At 22.8% G+C, this 22,336-nt stretch overlaps 1 protein-coding gene across 12 annotated transcripts in view; it reads right to left on the minus strand.

Moving 5' to 3' along the window:
* LOC127284003 (calcium/calmodulin-dependent protein kinase type II alpha chain) overlaps positions 1-22,336 on the minus strand; it is a 194,742-nt gene that overhangs the window by 25,508 nt on the left and 146,898 nt on the right. For 8 of the 12 annotated variants that reach the window (XM_051309257.1, XM_051309256.1, XM_051309266.1 and 5 more), the window contains exons 11-12: positions 16,999-17,088; positions 3,865-3,921 (exon numbers count right to left, since the gene is read on the minus strand). In XM_051309257.1, coding sequence (XP_051165214.1) covers positions 3,865-3,921; positions 16,999-17,088 — 147 coding nt within the window. The remainder of the gene's footprint in view (positions 1-3,864; positions 3,922-16,998; positions 17,089-22,336) is intronic. The other 4 variants (XM_051309258.1, XM_051309267.1, XM_051309261.1 and 1 more) reach the window with 1 other exon arrangement.

Consider the following 22,336-nt stretch of genomic DNA (forward strand, 5'->3'; position numbering starts at 1 on the left):
GTAAGTTAGTTATTATTATAGAATAATTTTTATTTATTTTTTTTTATTTTATTTAAATCGCTAATTATTAATTTATTTCGAGTGAACAGGAAATTCAATAAAAAAAAGCAATTAGATAAATTACGAGATTAAAATTCTATTAAATCAAAACTGGAAACTATAAATTTTTATTCCCAGGGATTGGTTTTATGGTTTTTTTTGAAATGGATTTTACAGAATATTCATATTGATGTAGATAAAGTAAATAAAATTGTAAACGTAATTGTAAAATTCTATTTTTAAATTTACCGCTCTTAATTATCTATTTTATCGACAGTTCATAGATTGGAAACTTAGTGGACAAATTTGCTAACATAAAGGTTGGTTTCCATTGTCTCCACTCGCCATTTGTCATAATTCTCGTTAACTATCGCACCCTGCTCTAGTAAAAATTTAGTAAATCTATAGTAACTTTTAATTTTAACTAAATTTTTTCTAGAGCAGGGTGTGGTAGTTTATGAGAATTATGATAAATGGCGATGGGACAATGGAAACCAACCTAAATTAAGATCATCTGGAATTTTGTCCAATTACTATTTGGAGAATTTGCCACAAAATTTGTCCACGAAGTTTTTCATCTATGAACTGTCGATAAAGTAGATTTTGAGCGGCAAATTTAAAGATAGAATTCTACAATTACGTTTTCAATTTAATTTACGTTATCTACATCGATATTTATAGATATTTCTCAAAATCTACTAAGAAAACATAAAATAAATATTCATATACTTCTTCTAGGGTTAAAAATGTTTTTCGCATCCTAGTTTAATCATTTTTTTGCCACATCATTTCTTTTTCTTTTTAATATTCCAGTTGATACAAATTATTATTATTAAACTAAAAATCATAAATAAATCACACCGTAATTTTCGTTTGATTTAAATGTCAAGCGTCGAATTAGTCTTAAAATATTAATGACCATAAAAATTGTTTTTAATAGATTAAATTTTTTTTTTATTGCTGTGCGAACATATTTTAAATGAATCATAAAATTATATGGGGATATAAAAATTGATTAAAATTATTATATATTCTAATTTTTTTTTATTTAAATTGATTTTAGAAAAAATATTGAAACTAAAAGTTTTAGTTATATTAAACCCCTAAATTTTCTCCTAATATAAATTTAGAAAGTGCAAGTAAACTTTTGACAGTGAATGCACTATTTTTGAACAGAAATGTGAGTTAATGCTCGTCTCGGTTAATTTTCTGCAGGACCGTCTGCTGTAATTCTGAATTTGAAATACGCGTAACCGATTTATTTTCGTCGGATTAAAATAGAATCAAGTCCGGTAGTCTATGACCGTGGCCCAAGTTGTTGATTATCAAGAGCATGTTTTATTTTTTTTGAATTATTTTATAAATGTTAACATTCTTGAAAGTGCAATTACAAATTTTAATTTACATTTTAATATTTCATTCTTCCACTCACAATTGTTATCAAGTTGCTTGGACGTTCCTGGCACCGACATTTTTTTAAATATTAATCAAAATTTTTTAATAATACCAGTAGAAAAAATTGTATTCTCAACGAAATTTCACATTTCTCATTGTCACTAATCAATTAATATATTTTTCAAATTAAAAAATTTCTCAACTAGTTGTAATGGTGCTAAAAAAAACATTTTACTCCCGTGTTTGATCACTGGAAAATTCACAAGTGTGGAAAATTTCCTTTTTTAGTTCCCTTGATGATTTAAGATCAAATTTTTGACTATTTTCTTTTTTTTTTATTTAATTTTTTCTGGGGAAAATGTGTTTAAAACTGCTTGCGAGGAAAACGATCGCGAACTGGATTCAATGCGATGTACTAATGCCAAGGCGAAACATGTATTTTCGTTGGCTGTTATAAGAGAGCTTAAAAACATCTCAAGTTGATCCACAATTTCCTCCCTCCATTCAGTAACGTAATTGAAAGTTAGAAGAATGTTTCACGAAAAAGTAAAGAAAAAAAAATTTTTTTCGAGCAAAAAGTATACTTTTAAAAATACAATTTAAAAAATAATTATATATTAATTGTATTTTTTAAATTTTACTAAAAAGTATTTTTAAAATTTAATCGTACACTTTAAAAAAAAAAATGTTGACATAAATATTCTTATTGTAACTAACAAAGTCACTCGAGCAGTCTTGAGCATTAATGACCAGCGATTGTAACGCCGCCTGATATTTATAGTCTACTGGGAAAGAGTGGGGGAACTTTTAGTCAAAGTGGGGAGCAAAGTTCCCAACAACTGTATTTAAAGGCAACTGCGCTTGCACAACAATAACTCTCTCATTGGCAAAAAATGGCACACTTACATAAAATGGTTAGTTATAAGAAAATGTTACCCTTCGCGTAAAATAATAATAATTATTATTATATTACTAATTTTATCATATTATTAATAATTTATTATTTATAACTATTATTATTATTACTCTACACTTAAGAAAAGAAAAATGAATACAGAGTAAAAAACATTATTATTAATCAAAAAAATAACCAATTGAATAGTCAAAATATTTTTATATTGTTTTCTTATCATTTTCTTATAATTATAATACGTAAAATATAAACTAAAAAAAAAAAATTTATTTATTTGAAATGATCGGTTACTTGACTATTATCAAATAAATATTTATTTGTATTAAATAATTATTATTTAAGTCAATTAAATTGTATTTGTTTTAAATACAGAAATTATTGATCCAAATACAATTTATTTAATTAAAAAATAAAAATTATTTGTTTCAAGTAAATATTTATTTGATAATAGTCAAGTAACCGTTTATTTGAATTAAATTAATTTTTTTTTCAGTGTAATATGTATTATATTATTATTATTATAAATCATTTCATATAAGCGCGGTTTTTCTTTGAGAGAGTTATTGCTGCGCAAGCGCAGTTGCGTTTAGAATTGGCAACTCTGTGCGCGCGCAGCAAGATAAGAGTGAGGATTATCCCCACTCTTTTCAAGCTGATTCGATTCTTTTGAATCAACATAACCTTAAAATCGGTGTAAATTATCTCACTGATGAAATAAAATTGAAAAATGGTTTCACTTTAAAAAGAATTTAAAGTTTAATGAAACATTTTCACATTTTATAACACAATTAAAGAGAATTTCAAAAAAAACACATTTTAAAATTTTAGAAAAACGATACAAAAATTTAAAAGCAATATTTTACATAATGGGTTTTTCAAAATTTTCTGTAATTTTACGTATAAAAATCGTAGTATAATTTTCATTAATAATAAACAAGTGTTAATAATATTAATTACAAGACACATATTTACAATGAATGGAGTGCATGATTTCCAATTTTTATTTATTTATTTTTGTTTGTTTTCAAACGAACATGGTGAAAGACAGTCAATCGTTTTTTCATTCTTTTTTCTTTTAAATAGAGTGTTTTCGTTCGAAGCTCGACCAATTTTTTTTTTTTGCAAAGAAAATAATCTCTTTTCTTTCAATTACGATTATAAATTCGATTCGATAAAATGATTCGAGCTTCTCGCGTTTTATTTTAAAAGCAGAAAAAAATACTTTATAGAATAATAAAAAATAAATGTTTTAAAAAGCATTGTTGTGAAATACGCTGAAACACTGCATACTGAAAAACATTTGAAAAATATTTAGAGTTAATTATTGAAGGAAAAAAATGAGTGTTTTAGCGTTAATTCAAAGATATGAATGCAAAAGAAAAAGTAATTTTTAATGAAAAAGAAAAAAAACAACAAATATATATATATATATATATTGTTAGATCTAAGACGACAAATATGTAAAAATAAAAACATCGAACGATTTTTTTTGTTTTTTTTTTTTTTTGAAAAGTTACCTTCGGGTTCTTTGGCAATGACCGTGCTGCTCCGGTCGACGCCGCCCTTCTTATCCTCTGTACAACATATATTTTTACAATTTATACATGTGCCTAGAGCCTACTATATATATATAGAGACATTATTTATTTGTACATGTTTCATATGTTTATCTAGTATCACTAGAAAATGCAGTATGCACTCCAAAGTGTATATTTTATATATTATAAACAAAATGAAAATAAATGTTCAATATTTACACGTTTGCTAATAAGTTCATAACTGAGAAGGAGGTTATAACTAATTTGCAAAGTTTATATCTAAACTTTGTTAATTAAGTTATTTAATGACGATCTCCAGCTACTATTTTTTTAAATCGATTTTTGTTAAATTTTCTTAAAATTTTCAGAAAATCTTTCTTTATATGTTTTTAAAATGTAGAAAAAAATTTGAAAAAATTGTTTGAATTTAAAACCCCTAAACAGTGATAAGATTGAAATTTTTTTTTTCATTTATTTATTTTTTTTATTATCAAGTAAAAAAAATTTTTAACCTGTAGTGTAATTTTGTAATTTCAGTTTGACTTCCACATCGATATTGACTTTCATAATGACATTCACTTTCACTGTAACTTTCTTTTTCATTTTCACTTTCAATTTTACTTTTACTTTTATTTTCATTTTACTGAAATTCAATTAAACAATTCAAGTACAAATTGAATTTCAGTAAAAGTGAAAATCAAAGTCAAAATGTAGAAGTTAAAATGAAATTACCTAATTGCACCCCTACTTAATTTTTATCAGTTTAAGATGTCCTGAAATTTTAACCCTTAAAGGATATATAATGAAACATTTTCTCAAAATTTTAAGAAAATTTAGGACGCATGATTATGTTTTAAAAATCATTAGTTAGAATTTTCATTTTATGGAATTTCATTTGTCATAATTATTTTTGAACCTAATTTTCATTTGTTGGAATTAGTATTTTGCAGAATTTTCATGGTAAAACCTGTTTTACCATCTGCCGGTAAGGTGAATTTCTATGCCGGTAAATATTTATTTCTCAAAATTTTTACCACCAGTCGGTAAGGTAGATTCTTGTGTCGGTAATTTTTGTATTTTTCAAAAAAACTTTTTCACTATCAGTCGGTAAGGTAGATTTTTGTGTCGGTATTTTTTTAAAAAAAACGAAAAATCATTTAATAGAATTTCTAATTAATAGAATTTTCATTTGTTCGAAATTGCAAATGGCCGAACAAACAATCGACAGAAAGATTTCGGAGCAATTTTTAAAATCAACCAATCACAGTTATATGAATAATTTTTGATTGGTTGACTTTAAAAATCGCGCTGAAATCTTTCTGCCGATTGTTTGTACGGTCATTTGCAATATCGGACAAATGAAAATTCTATCAATTAGAAATTCTGTTAAATAATTTTTCGTTTAAGTATAAATATCAAATAGTAATTCGAACAAATAAAAATTCGAGTCAAAAATAATTATGACAAATGAAATTCCATAAAATAAAAATTCTAACTAATGATGTTTAGAAAATAATCATGCGTCCCGAAAATTAAACATGAAAATCAATTTTCTTTTAAAAATAGTGACACAAGTAGGTTCTTAAATTTTTTTTAAAATTCATTTGTCAAAAGAGGGAATAATATATTTATTAATCAAATAAGAATCAGTGATGAATTTTCATTAGCACAGCATCACAAAAAATGTATTCTGCGATGACTAATTTCCACAAAGGAATCACAGTTTTAAAAGTGGAATTGTGTAATTTTATTTTCACTTTCACTTCAATTTTGATTTTCACTTTCATTTTTCAGTAAAAAATTCATGTAAAAATCAAAATGAAAGTAAAATTCGAAGTGGAAGTCAAAGCGAAAATAAATGTCAATGTGAAAGTCGAAACAAAAGTCAATGTCAATGTTAAAATCAAAGTGAAAGTGAAAATAAAAGGCAAAGAGAAAGTCGTAGTGAAAGTAAAAATGAAACTCGAAATGAAATTTGACAATCGTGTCACAAAATTCAAAAATTCCTTATCTAATATAGCGACAGAATTTTTAAAAAATTATTACATTTCTATTTAATACATTGTCTAAGAGTTTTTATTCAATTTTAAAAAATTCATCGCCTACATTTTTTTATAATTAAAAAAAGAATTCTGACATGATAAAACACATCTTACTTCAGATTTACACATCACGCGCAGAATACTTTTTTTGTGAAGCTGTGTTTGTTAATTAACAAATAAATTAATTAAAAACTGTTAAAAGAGTTTTGTACCTTCTTTTCAGAACGGTAGCATTTGTTCTTATTAAGAATTTCGTTTGTAAAAACATTCTCTCCACGTATAATTAAATTACATTTTCACCACTCTATTTTCAATTTTTCGAGAAATTACTTTGTTTCGTTTCATAAAGATTTCTCAATTTTTTTTTTTTTTTAATATTATTTATAAATGTGTGATGTCAATGGAAAAAGTCTTCAAAAATGACTCATGCATCATATTTTTATATATACATATAATTTTTTTTAAATGTACATCAGTGCAATATATAAGCTGACACGTGAATTGCTACAATTAACTCGAGTAAAATTTTCATTTTTTTCAAAATACTAAGAATTTGAAAAAAAATCATTTATCTTTCAATTTTTTCAAAATTTTTAAATTACAATTTAATACGTTCACTTGATAAATTAAATGTTGTTTATGCTTCATTTATAGCATGAATATTTTTTAAAAGTTCAAATTTCCAGGATATCGAATTTTATCTGATTCTGTTTTATAATAAAAATTTGTTAAACTTTTTTTTTTTAAATTCGAATAAATAGAAATTTGATCTTATAAATTTCGAAATACTGGAAATTTAAATTATGATTAGAAATTTTCCGTTAATTAGAAAATTTTTCATTTGTATTTTGAAGTATATTAATAAAATTATATAAATTAAAAAATTTTCAACGATGTGTAATTTTTACCCGAATTTTTTGGGCAAAATCATTATATACAAAAGCAAGGCACATGCGCTCGAATTTTTTTTGTTTTTTTTTTTGAAAAAGGATGTAAACGAAAAGAAATGGGAAACAGGAAAAGAGAACAATGACAAACATATATACAGTTAAACTGTAAGTACTGAAATTGCATGCTTGCGATTTTTATCTGTACAATTTTAATTTTTCTTTTATATGTATATTTTTTTCATTATCTATTCAATTAAATTTTACGATATGTGTATTTCTACACGGAGAAATGTGTAATTGAAATTTTATTTCCGATGAAATTCAGATAATATTAATAGAAATTTGTAATAAAACTAAATTTAAAAAATTAAGCAACAGTATGGTACAGTTTAACATACTATTGTGTAATTTTTCAAATTTAGTTTGTGAAAAATCTTCTAAAATTGCTTTCTTTTTTTACTTCATTAAAAACTAACGATAGGTTTTATTAAAATTCATTAACTTTTATTAAATGCAAATTGTGAAATGATATATAATTTTTTAGGTTATAGATAAGTAATATAATAATATATTATTATTTTTATATTTAAATCTATAATATTAATGTTATTTTTCGTATATTAATAAAAAGTGATTAACAATGTTCATCAGAATTTTAAGGCAATTTAGTCTGCTTTAAAATTAACTTCAAAATAATAAGCAACAAATATAACTAGTCAATAGTTTAAACATTAGTTACTGCATCCAGTAAAAAAATTTTTTTGATTCAAATAAATCAATTTCTTTAACAAATTTTTCTTTGACACAAAGAAAATTTATTTGTTTCAAACAAATTATCTTTGATTCAAAAAAAAATTATCTTCGTTTCAAAGAAAATTTTATTTAATTCGAATAAATTTTTTATTTAATTCAAATAAATGTTTCTTTGACCCTATATATTAATATTAGAATTTCTTTGATTTAATGCACAAATTTCTTTGATTCAAAAAAAATTTCTTTGAAACTAAGAAGCTTTTTTTGTATCAAAGAAAATTTTATTTTAATTAAAAGAAAAGAAGTCAAAGAAATTTGTTTCTTTAAATCAAAGAAATCTTTAATCTGGGTGTAATTTTACTAATTTTAATTTATTAATATTCAATCAAATCCACAAAATCACTAAAAAAAGACAAAAAACACAATGAAATAATAAAGAACAAATTAGCTCAATGAGAAATGTTCTGATTTCCAAATTTTCTAATCCAGGTTCGATTCCCTGTGGAGGAAATTTTTTTTTTTTACTTTCAAAAAAATATTTCAGACCTTTGGCTAGCTTTAGAATTCTGATCAACATTTTATAATACAAATAAAATAACAAATTTAAAAAAAATAATGAATCCATTTACAAGTGAGTGGATAATAATTATTTATGAAGGTGCGTGCAAAAGGTGAGAGTGTGATTATATGAGACGAGTGAGAGTCAATATTGGAAACATATGACATAGACAGAAAAACAAAGGCAGAATGGTGTTCATAAATCCATAACACCAGAGTATGCGTACGTTGTGACAGTGGCAACAAAGTGACGGACAAGAATATATATATATATATATTTTTTTTAGGGTTGTGTCGAAGTAATTTTTTATATGTGAACACACTATGTGGAATAAAAAAAAAATTATTCATTCTGAGATGAAGTAAAAAGGCTTCTGCAAACCATTTTTCGCGTTTACATAATATATAATAATAAAAAATGACACAAGTAAATAACATGTCATTGTTCCATGATCAAAGTGAGATCGTTGGATATATCAAAGAGAGAAAAAAAAGTAAATTTCGAATTTAGATAAAAAGAAAACAAAATTATTTTTTAACCCTCTTTATATCTAGTGTTTATTTTATTTATTTACTAAAAAGAAACAATTTACCTATTATTTATATTTTTTGTTTGTTAATAAAATAAAAGCTAATGTTGCAGAAAAAGTGAAAAAGAAGATTCTCGAGAGAATTGGACTATTTTTAAACTCTCTTTTTGTCAAATTGAAAATTAATAGACTAATTAGTTTGTTTTAATTTTTGTTAATATTTACCTTCATTTCATAATTATTAATTCAATTTTTTTGAAGAATGTAAATTAAATACATTTTACTATTATGTGTAAATATTTTTATTTATAATGTAAATTATATAGTAAATAAAAACGAGAGAAAAAAGTTGATGTATTTAAATTGTAATTATTAATTTTATTATACAATTAGGTCATTGCAAAATAAAGTAAATTTTATTATCACAATAAAAAATAAATTTAACATTTGTTCAATAATAATCAAAGGTACAATTTAAGTACACATTTAATAATTTTTTTTATAACAATAATAATTAATAATTTCTTTTTTATAACAATAATTTTTTTTTTAAATTAATAACTAAATTTTGATAATCCAATTCTCTCTTTAAGAATGAAAAAGTGAATTAAAAAAGAGTATAGATAATAGTGAGATAGCAAACGTTGCTCCTCGAACGAATTCCCGGTCCGCGTTTTCTTTCGTTGGTCCTTGAAGGCGTCTTTATACTTCTTCCATTTCTTCTTGATTTGAAAAAACTCGTTGCTATGCATAAAGTGTATTTGGTACACAACTATACAACGCACGTACTATTGCTAACATTAATGCTTGTTGGTCGATGTTGCTGAAGAGGGCATCAAACGCTAATATCAATGGAATATTCAAGATTCACGAAAAATAAAAAAAAATAAAATAAAATAAACTTTCCCGAGAAGTTTGATATTCAACTTCAAAAATATACGATGCATATTCAATAACTTTTTCATTTACTTTATGAATTTCAATCATTTCAATAAGATGATAAAAAAGATTTTTTTATATAGTTTTATTCTGAGCCATTGCATATAGAGAATTTTTTTTAAGCAAAATTTTATTAAATTTTGAAACATTGCAAATTGTTAAATTAAATGTTTTTAATTTAGAAAACTTGTATTAATATTACAATAATATTTCTAACAATAATATTAAAAATTATATTTATGATAATAATATTATAATTATATTTATAATTTTTTTTTAAAATTAAATGTTTAAAAAATTCAAAGAACCAAGTAATCTATACAATCCGCTGCAGGAAAGTGTTGAGTGTTATCTCCGCATTCTCTACTTATAGCGCGCCGAATGAAAAGAGTGAGGGAAATCCCCACTCTTTCCCAGTAGTGCGCGCGCACAGTAAAAACAAATATTAACTTCAAGCATTTATTATAAAAGAAAAAATTATCGATTCAGAGATAATTTATTTGCAATCAATCACGTATTTCATATTCAACTAACAAAAATAAAACGTATATTTTTGATTAATATTAAAAAAAATGTTTTTAGCGTTCTTTTTATTTATTACTTTTTTTAAATTTCTACGACATAGTAAATTATTTTTATTATTGATAAACATAATTTTACAAAAACGGACAAAGTACTGGTATTAATTATGTAATATATTCCAAAAGAAATTTTACAAAAATTAATAGAAATTTTTTTCTAAAAATAAAAATTATTTCAAATGATTTAGCGTTTTTTGGTGACCTCTTCACGCGACCAACTGTGTATTTCGTAGCGGACGATCGGGAGTACATCGAAGGCATTCGACAAGAAAAAAAGAGACTAGTGAAATAAGGAACACATGATTATGTTGCAAAAAATCATTAGTTAGAATTTTTATTTTATGGGCAAAATTATTTTTGAACTGCATTTTAATTGTTCTAATTAGTATTTTGCAGAATTTTTATCAAAACTATTTTCTATAGAATTTCATTGCATAGAATTTTTTTCAGATGAATTTTCATTTGTTCGAATTTTTATTTGATATAATTTCCATATAACCGTAACTTTTTATATTTTAATTTTTCAAAAAAACCTTTTTTACCGTCAGTCGGTAAGGTAGATTTCTATGTCGGCAATTTTTTATTTTTCCAAAAAAAAACCTATTTTACCATCAGTTGATAAGGTAGATTTATATGTCGGTAATTTTTATAAACAATTAAAAATTCTGTAAAGTGAATTTTTGGTTATGTAAAAATTATGTAATATAGAAAATTGTTTTGATAAAAATTTTGCAAAATACTAATTTGAATAAATAAAAATTTGGCTGAAAAGTAATTATGACAAATGAAATTGCATAAAATGAAAATTCAAACTAATGATTTTTAGAACATAATCATGCGTCCCTGAAATAATAATAATAATAATAAATCCATAAGATAGCAAAATAGGAAAATGAAAATTCACTAAAAAAAGAATAAATGACAGCTAAGGATGCAAATAGAATAGAATATTAATAGCCTTAATAATTGAAACTAGAATCTTTCTATATATATAAAAAAACAAAGACAAAACAAAAGCAAAGATGAAATTGCCTATAAAAGTGAAAATCATTAAAAAAGTGATTAATAGAAACAAGAATTGTTAGGAAGGTTTAACATTAAATGTAAAAAAAGGAAAATCTAAAAAAAATTGCTATAGTATATAATGCTAAATATATAAAAAATGATGGAATCTAGTGGTAACAAAATCTAACTTAATCAAACCTTGCTATTAATGATTTTGCATTGAGAAGAGTTTAAAAGACTAAAAAAAAATTTTTTCTAATTTTTCAATTAAAGTGCTTTTTATATTTATAACTATATTTTAATGTATATATATATCACATTTCTAATTTGTAACTAATTAAATACGTATTGTTTTTTGTCGATGTTAATTTGACAATTGGTGAATTAGACGCTCGTGCTACTTGTGAGAATCCTAGTCGATTTCTGAAATATCACACATAGAAAATTTTTTTTTTTTTTTTTTTTAATATTTTATGCTAATTCTAATTTTCTTTTTTTGTAATTACTAGTTCGAGTTATAAAAATTCAACTCAAATAAAATGCTACGTGACTGACAAAACTAAGATGAGTGAGAAAAAGAGAAGAGTAAAGAGAGAAAATTATAATTTTTCGTTTTGGCTAAAAGTGGTGGTCGATATCTATTCACGGTCTCACTTCGACAAAAGAAAGCGATTGATTTTCCTCTAATTTTTTCATCAAAGGATCTTATGGCTTTTAACTTTTTTTTTTTTTGCTTTTTCATTGCTTCTTCATTTTTTTTATGAGAGAAGCCTTCTTTTACAATTTTAATAGTCAACGTTTTGCTGTAGTTTAAAAATTAAAGTAAATCTCCAGTTTTTTTTGCATTTTAAATTTTTATTCAATTTAATAAATGCACATAAAAATGATAAAACAATATATATAACAATAATAATTAATTACAATAATATTAAAATGTTAAATTAGATAAAGAAGAGTAACTTTTTTTTTTGGAAAAAAGTCGATTTTTATTTGAAAAAAAACATTGACCATTAAAATTGCATTTTATCAGTAGAGAAGACAGCAATGTGTAAATGGTTAGAAAAAGATTAAAATCACATAACATGTTCATTACATTATTCACAATTTTTTCATTTGCATCAATTTAGTTTCGCAAATTGTAATAAACACGTGACGAAATTAAATTTCCAGATAGCAAGATGCCAATAATAATAATAAACCAGACAAGAATTTCCTTTCATTAAACAATAATAAAAAAAAAAAAAAATTCACAAATAGTTTTTATAATAAAAATTTTTATATTAATATGGAATATGAATGTCTGGTTACTATTTGTTTGTGATTCTAAGGGGAATTCATCGCACTAGAGTGAAGATGTGCGATTTGAAGATAAAGAATAATAATAATAATAATATCGATGTGCACAGTGTCAGGTGTCAAAGTTTCAATATAATAATAATGAAAGTATTTTTTTTTTTTTTTTTATTTGTTCTCGCGCAATTTTATTTATCCCGGGACATGCGCACTTGAACGAAATTAAATGCCATCTACGTGTTATGGATTTGTGAGCATCGAAGTACAAACAACGGCGTTATAATTACTTTTACTCGCAGCTGCTCTACTTTACGCTCCGATTTAGTTAGCGACGGACCCAGCAATTTCTTTTTCTTTTTATTTTAATTAAATATTTCTTTTTATATTTTCTTTTTATAAAAAAAAAAAAAAATGATGTTATCCCTCTTGACTTATATATTACTCAAGAATAACAACATATTCTTTAAAAAATAAAATAACTACAGTAAAAGAACAAAAACGAGTTCTAGTTCAAATTATTAAAAGTATCTAGTTAAAAAAAAATTTTGTTACTTTAACCAGAAAAAATAGTTATGTAAAAAAAAGTGAAAATATGAAAAAAATGAAATAAAAATTTCCATGTGTTTTATAAAGAAAAAATTAATAATTAGTAACGGTAATTAATTTCTCACTTAAACTTTATTTGTGTGTTTATATCTTTTATTTCAAATAATAAGAAAATGTGAGTTTTAATAGTACATTGAAAAAAAAAGAATTTATTTGATTCAAATACTCGATTACTTGACTATTATCAAATAAATATTTATTTGATAATAGTCAAGTAATCGTGTATTTGAATCAAATAAATTTTTTTATAGTGTTATAAAAACTCAAGTATTTTGACAGTATTATTAAGAAATAAAACAAAATTTCTAAATTTAGCGATAGCTGCAGTCGTTAAACGCTTAGGTTAACCGTATTACGTCAGGTCAGACGTTCGGGGTTCAATCCTTCCCAGGGTTCAAATTTTAATTTAATTTTTTAAGTTTACTATAAAACGCGGAAACGTACTTAATCTTAAAATTTAGCATTGAAATTAATAATTATTATTAATTACAACAATAATAAAAGTTATAATTATTATTATTTTAAATTTATTCTTTATATATAGAAACGTGATTTATTTCTAAATTAGCATATTAAACAATTTTTAAAATTAATTAACTATTCTATCTGGTTATTTCAACAAAAATTATTTTTTAAATATATCTTTTAACAATTATCAATTATTAATTAATTTAACTATTAGTAATAAAATTCAAAATAATATTAACTATTAGGAATTTAATTTATCAACTTAATAATTCTCTATTATTGCAATACAAAAATGTAAAAAATATATAAAAATAAATATTTAAAATAAAATATACAAAAATTAAAGAAAACTTTTTTTTTTAGCTTTTTAGCAATGTTTTTAAAATTCCTAACAAATATACATGAAAGAATTAATTATATTAAAATAAATAGAAAAATTTTTTATGTTAAATGTTACATAAATTAGTCCAGGTTCGACGCTAAACTAAGATCGTTTTTTCTTTCAACGTTATAATGTTGTTTCTCGAGATTTGTTAAATATAAAATTGTTATGAACAAATAATTATAATTTTTCGATTAATAATAAAATGTTAGGGAATAGAATGTACTTTGTGTTATGGTGAATGTACTTAACATTTTTTTCCTACAATTCTAATTAATTAACTGGTTAATTAAAAGTAATGAGATAAATAATTAATAATGTTAGTAAATTAATATAAAAATATTTAAATTTTCGCATATTTTTATTATTTTGTTCCCACTAATGAAAAATAAATAGTGAAAAAATTTTCCTTCTTTGCAAATATAAACACGATTAGTGAAACAAACAATTTTTTTAATTGGGTCAGTCAAAATATTAATTAATAAATAGTAGTTTAAACTAATGAAGTTCCTACATAAGTTAGGAAACAACGCTAGTCTGGATTTTATTAAGTATAAATTAAAAAAATTAACAAAAAATGTAAAATTCATATTCAATGTTAAAATAATTTTTTTTTTATAAATATTTAGTGAAAAGTTTTGTGCTTGTTTAGTGTGTGAGTAATGATGGACGTGCACTGAGCAGCGTGTTATGAGTATTTTTTTTTCATTAATACACAATAATAAATATTTTAATTCTTGAAAGTGTCAGTGGATTTTGAAATTTAAATATAAATATTTAAATAGTATGTGTTAACTGTTCGACAAATCAAGCTACTAGGAATCAGATAAACACGCAATCAACAGCAGAAGCTTCCAAATGATACAAAATAATCACTTCAAGTATAAGAGAGAACATAGAAAAAATACGTATAAAAATATTTTATACTTTTTTAATTGTATTAACAATATCTTTTTCCTTCTTTCTTTTCTATTGACATTTTACTACCGGCTTTAAGTCTAAATTTATACAAATTTTATTTTAATTTTTATTTTTGAGTTACGTAAATATAGCGTGCAGCGGAGCCGAAATTTATAGTAGAAAGCGTCAAGGTCATTCCCACTTTCTGCTGGTTGCGCGCGCCACTCGAAAAGAGTGAGGGAATTCCCCACTCTCTATTTGCAGCGCGCGCAGCACGAAAATAGTGAGCCTCATCCCTACTCTTTATTTCTAGCGCGCTAAGTATTATACTTGAAAATTATACGTGAAAAAGATATTGATTTTTTTTTCAAAAGAAGAAAGTATTTTTTTTTTTTTTTGATTTTTATACTTTTTTTTTAATAGTATAAAAGTGGATAAAGAATATCGCGTTTAATAAATAATTTTTCGACTTATTGCATTAATTTAAGAGTATCGAATATGAAGAGTAAAATTATAAACAAATTTCTCAGTATTTAAAAATTCTTATATTTTAATTTTATTAAAAAAAATGATTCAATTAAAATAAAGTATAAAGGGAAAACAAATTGATTTTCCTAAAACTTTTCGCATACAATCACTCTTTCTTTAAAAAAAAAAAATATATTTTTTTAATTTCTCTTCTCTCTAAAGAATTTTTTCCCTAAATAAAAAAAAGGGGGGGGGGATGTATTGGATTTGTAAATCATCATGAGTTTCTAGCAAACAATAACTTTTTTTAAAGTTTAAAAAAATTAATATGTTTAGCAATACGAGAAATATGCGTCAGATTTGTGTAGCTAATGAGTAGATTCATTCGAGGAATTTTTATTACTGTTAATTGTTAATATTATCACAATTAGGATCTACAAAATCAAATTTATATTACGAAATACACCTTTTTCTTCTCCTCCGATAAGGCACACTTTTTAAAAATTAAAATTAAAGAAATAAAACTTAATTTTTTTCATTAATGCATCGGCTTAACGAGTATGTAACTAGAGAGAAACAAAGATTCCAACGATTGTTACCAAACGCAACTACGCTTGCGCTACTACAACTCTCTGATTGGTAAGAAAAGGCGCTCTTATTTAAAGTGCTTTAATAGAAGAAAATGTTTAGAAAATAAACAAAAAATTGCAATTATTAAACTCGATGTTAAATTTATTGTTTTTCTGTTTAATTATAATGTCTTTTAATAAAAATTAATTTTTTACCTTACTGAAAATTAATCTCAAAATAATTATTAACAATTAATTTTCATTCAATATAAAAACATAATTTTAACATTAAACATAAAAACAATAAATTTACCGCTTACAATTTTCTTTATTGTTCTCTAAACATTATCTTATATTAAAGTATTTTAAATAAGAGCGCCTTTTTCTACGAATGAGAGAGTTGTAGTAGCGCAAGCGCAGTTGCGTTTAGTAACGGCCGTTGGCTGGTTGGTTAATTTCAAAGGAGTGGGGAGGTAAGAGGGAGAGAGAAGCGATACAATCTCTCTCGCTATCCTTCTCCTACTCATCAGATTCCTCCTTACTCAATAGTTTTCTACTATTTAAACCAAACGTAATTTGTTTTAAGAAAAAATTGTATAGCCTTTTAATTTATTTATAATATAATTTCAAAATAATTGAATAGGAAAATATTTTTATACTAATAAATAGATACAAACATTTATTTTTACTTTTATCTAAAAAAAAAAAAAAAATTCAAAACAAAAAAAATAACCTGCCCCTTCGGAGAAGAATATTTATCTTAATATTAATATTGTAAGTTATAACTACATTTTGCGTACTTTCGTGGGTACTGGAAAACTACTATTAACTTATAAACTACTTTTCACTGCCCTCCTTTCAAAACTAAAACTATAGAAACTACTTTGAAAAATTCAACTAAGACAATTTTAATGAATTTTTTTTTTAAAGGAATTTTTTTAAAAAATTTGTTTAGGCTCTTTTAGAATGCGATAAAGTGAGACAGACCTATTTCACACACACACACACACACATAGAGAAGACGCGATGTGTAATGACACAAAATTTAAGCTTATTATCATTTTTTTTTGTTTAGTAATAAGAAAAGCGTATGAATAAAAAAAAAATGTAAAGAAATGAATTTTCCTACCTTTCACGTCATCGTCTTCTATTGTCGTACTGCTATCGGTGGACTCCTTCACTTGAGATCCATCACCCTTCTTCGTTACGATGCTTCGAGCTGAAGTGTGCAAATTATTTTAGTGAAATGAACAGAAAATTATTTCTCAGTATTTAACTGAGAAATATTTGTATATACATTACATTAAATCTGTTATTCATTGTCAATGATAACGAATTTCAATTTTTTTTTGTTTTTGAATTTCGTTTTGAATTCACTTTATTGTTTAACAATTTTTATTTCTAAATTTTTATGCCATAAATTGTAATTTTATAAAAAGAAAGTGGCAAAAATTAATTTAATTTTTTTTCTTGATTTGCAAAAAAATTTTGAAAATAATTTTTTTTTTACACAACCAAAAAGGAGAAAAATCTTTATGGAGACTGCAATTTTGGTACTTCAATAGGACTGTAACGATCTGCTTCAACAATAAGAATAATAATAATAATAATAATAATAATAATAATAATAATAATAATAATAATATTAATAATAATAACAATTATTATTTTATTATTAATAATATTAATTCGTATAATTTTGAAAAAGTGATTAATATGTACCTCATGTATAAAATTTTCTTTTTAAACAAATGAAAAGAATAATTCATTGACAATGACATTTTTTTCGTGAAATTGTGAAAAATATTATTAAAGCGAGTAAAACATTTTTTTTTGCCTTTCTGAAAAAATCGCACGACTTGCAAAAAAAAACTGTCGAAAAAAATAAATTTTTTGCAATAATAATTATATTTATATTTAAGTAATAATTTTTTTCGAAAATATTTTTATTCACAACAAATCGAGCGTTTTTCTCAGTTATAATATTTTATGTAAAATATACAATCGTTTTGTGTATAATATGTTATGTACATCAATACACATGTTCGTGTAGACATTGACGTGAAATGTTTTTTTTGTGTGTTCAGTTTCCATGGTTTACAAAATTTACAAAAAATAAAATAAAATTTGCATAATTTTATTTCAAATCAAACCATAAATAAATTTACTCTAAACTCGAATTCATCTATCTAGTATAATTATTTTTATTACTAAATTAAATACTAATTAAATTTTTTTTTTTTTATTATTTTCTAATTGAAAAACTATGAATTATTAATTAAATCATAGATATTTAATTAAATTACTTTAAATAATGAATTTATTGATATTCTATTTAAAAAGCAATAGTAATTTTCTTTTTTGATAAAATAATAATATTAATGAAAGTCAAAGAAAGACAATAAAAATTTTACACTAGTTTCCAGTTTCCATATTGGAAACACCTATAAATGTATATATATATATACACATAACATTGATTTGAATGTCAAGAATATTCACGAAATAATGGTCACATAACACTAGCCACAGTAGTATTAATCCGTATTTGGTCGGACGGATCCATTTACGTAAATTTCTATAGGCTCTAATTGTTCAAACTGTGAGGCTCAATGCCCAAAAACATAATTATATCAAGAAAATAATTTTTAAAAAAATTTGATTTTACTTTATATTTTATTGAAAATTTTATTTTAAATCCTATAAAATATTACAATTATTATTAATAAAACAGTTATTATTAATTAGAAAAATTATTTCGTATATTAGCAAAATTATTTTATTACATATTATCAATTATTAATAAACGAAAAATTAAAATTCTTTTCCAATAAATTTGCTCAATTTGAATTATAGTTAAAAATAAATAATTATCAGTAAAATGGTTGACATTATTTATTTAGAAATTGGGTCAGAATTTCTGAATTTTATTTAATAATTCTTTTTTTTTTACTCCTATACTGTGATTAAAATAAATTTCTGAAAATATTCAAACAAAAAAATTGTTTGCTAAAATTATAAACAATTAAAATTCAATAAATAAATTTCGTTAATTTAATATCATATTTGTAAGCAGCGACCCAAAAAATTTCCGAGTAACAAGTTTCATGAAAATCAAAATGGATTTTAAAATTTTTTTCGACTGCCATATTGGATCCACCATTTTGAATTTTGAAAAACTCAACTCAGATTTGAAATCAGCGATCTTAAAAGCTTTAAAAACAACTGCAGCTTTCTTTTTTTAAATATTCAGTTTTTCCTGAATGTAAAAAAAGATTAAATCATTGGCTGACTTTTTGCCATAAAATTATAGTTATTTTTTACTAATTCAAATTTAGAGAAAAAATACAAATTAACATTTATGTATTTTTAACCTGATTAAAATTTATTTGATTCAAATAATTGGTTACTTCAATATTATCAAATACAAAATTTAATTGTATTAAATAATTATTATTTGAATTATTATTCTTTTAAAATAAATTTCAAATATACAGAAATTATTGGACCAAATAAAATTTATTTAATTCAAATGAAAATTATTTGGGTCAAGTAAATATTTATTTAATAATAGTCAAGTAACCGATTATTTGAACAAAATAAAAATTTGTTTCATTGTATATAATAAGAATTTATTTAATCAAAACTGAAACAACTAAAATGTTTTATTACCAAAATTTTCAAAAAAAATTTAAAATTCTAAATCATCTATTAAATTACACACAAATGGAAATTATGAGACACTCACAGTTTGTAATTAGCTTGAATGTTAAATAAAATTTTAATCTGTCATGAATTTAATACGTCTGTTAAATTAATTTTACGAAAAGTAAAGACGAAAAATTAAAATTTTGGAAAATTTAAAAGTTAAAAAAATAATTAAAAATCGAAGAGTTAAAAAAATAATGGAAAAGGTGTTATTTTTGTTATTAGTGTGAATAGATCAATAAGTGTGGTAATTATAATTAAAAATATTATGAGTTTTGGCGCAAGAAAAAAAGACATAAAAAAAAGTTGCAAAGAAGCATAGTTTATTGAGTTAATTAAGAAACTGTAAAGCCAGCTGAAACCTTGAACTCGTGACTATACTTCCTCGCAGCCTCGACTCTTTTGGATTCATGGGAAATTGGAAACTGGGTTACATTTAGAATTTAGAATACAGAAAAAAAAGGAAAAAAGTTATATATATATATATACTGACGTTGAATATTAGTTACATCGAAAACACATACAAATATATAGATATATTTTACAGAAAAGGAAATAAACAGAGAAAAAAAATGAAAAAAAAAGAGAAGTGAAACTGTGAACTATATATATATATAATAGTGTTCAACAAGCATCAATATTTACAAGCAATTTTAAATATAGTCTACCTCTATACAGTCAAGTGAGACAATATGTTATGTATGTAGATTTTTTTTTCTCCTATTCCGTTTTATTTTCATGTTACGAATTTCAAACAGATGTTCAATTTATATATCGAAACAAGATAAAAATATTCAAATTTCAAACCCATCAATTACTATTTTTATTTTACGTAAAATTATCAGAAAATTGCATTCCAAATAATTAAAATATAAAATAAACTATAGATCAATAACTTTTTCCCCCATTAGCAATATTAAGGACATTTTTACGTTAAATTTATATGAAATCGATTTTCTATTTAAAATTTTCCTTTATGTATTCATTAAATGTGTGCGGTAAAATTTCAAAATCTTTTTTAATGCCAAAAATTCAGTATAATTAAGATTTTAATTTCAATTTTTAAAATTATGCAAAAAAAATTGAAAATTTTAACAAATTTCTCATTTTATTTTTGAATTAAAAAATTTCAAAGAAAATTTAAGAAAAATCGATTTTTTTCAAAAATAGTAACCGAAAAATGTTCTTTAGTTGAATTAACCAAAAGTTTGTTTGGTTTAATCAAAATTTTGGTAAACACAACGAAATTCATTGGTTGGTCTTAACGATTTTTTAACGTCAACCAATGAACGATTTTTTATTTTAAATAATTTTCAAGTTTAACAATATTTTTTAAGGAAAATTCAAGCTTAAGTATTCTTAGTCCATGAACATAACCTCAAACTAAAAAGTTGTTTTTAAAAACAAATAAAACTATAAATAAAATTCATTTTATCAAATTTTGAAAAATTCAGTTATACAATTTTCAAAATTTTTTTATTTTGCGAAAAAATTTGTTATTAAATAATAATTATTTCACTCTTAATATTTTGAATTTTATTAACAATATTTTATTCAAAAATTAATTAACAAATAAAATTTTTATTTTTTTTTTGTATTTTTTCAACAAAGCATTATTTAAAAAAACACAAAATCAGAATTGTGGAAAATCATTCAAAGAGAAAAAGAAAATATAGTCTAAAAAAATTGAATAAAAATTACGATTTTTACATAAATTTTAAGAAAAAAAAAATGTTAAATAATTATTAATTGGTAATGAATTTCGATTCAAAAAATTTTTCCTATTTTGAAAATCGTACAACTAAATCTTTCAAAATTTGGTGTAAAAAAATATTTTAAAAATTTTAATATTTTTAATTTTGTGAAAAATCATTTTTTATTTTTAGGTTATGTCACTTGGTTAAGTAACCTTAAACTAACTAAAAAAAAATTTGTTTTCAACCTAGAAAAATTTAACAAATTATATTAATTTTTCAAATAAAAAATTGAAAACCAAAAACTAATTTACATATAGTAATTTAAAATACAAAAATTAATTAAATTAAAAAGCATAAACATTAAGGGAACTTTGCCCCGTAACATAACCTCAAAATAAAAAATGATTTTTCACAGAACTAAAAATATATTTAAAATATATTACACCAAATATTGAAAGAATTAGTTGTACAATTTAAAAAAAAATATTTTGAGTCAAAATTTATTGTCGAAAAATAATTACCATTTTTTGTTTTTTCTTAAAAGTTATGTATATAATAATAGTTCCTTTTTTTCTTACTGAAAGATTCTCTACAATTTTGATTTTGTGTTTTTGTTAAATAATGATTTATTTAAAAAAATTTTTTTAAATAAAAATTTTATTTCTTTATTAAACTTTTTGAATAAAATATTGCTAATAAAATTCAACCAACAAAATCATAGAAAATCATTGAAAGAGCAAAATGAGCATTTGTTTGTAAAAATTAGATAAAAATTATAATTGTTTAACAACTTTAAACAAAAAAAATATAAAAAGTGAAATTATTATTTAACAATAAATGTTTGTGCAAAATAATTTATTTTCAAAATTGTACAACTAAAGCTTTCAAAATTTGATAAAATTAATTTTATTTATAGTTTTATTTGTTATTAAAAACAACTTTTTAGTTTGAGGTTATGTTAATGGGCTAAGAACCGTTAATTATAAAAAAAACCATAAAAGACTTTTATGGTAAGAAAATAATAATAATAATAAAAATATTAATAATAATAATTTCAGTAAA

Source organism: Leptopilina boulardi, unplaced genomic scaffold (genome assembly GCF_019393585.1).
Source record: "Leptopilina boulardi isolate dan_hultmark-lab unplaced genomic scaffold, ZJU_Lbou_2.1 LbouV2_316, whole genome shotgun sequence".
Lineage (NCBI taxonomy): Eukaryota > Metazoa > Arthropoda > Insecta > Hymenoptera > Figitidae > Leptopilina > Leptopilina boulardi.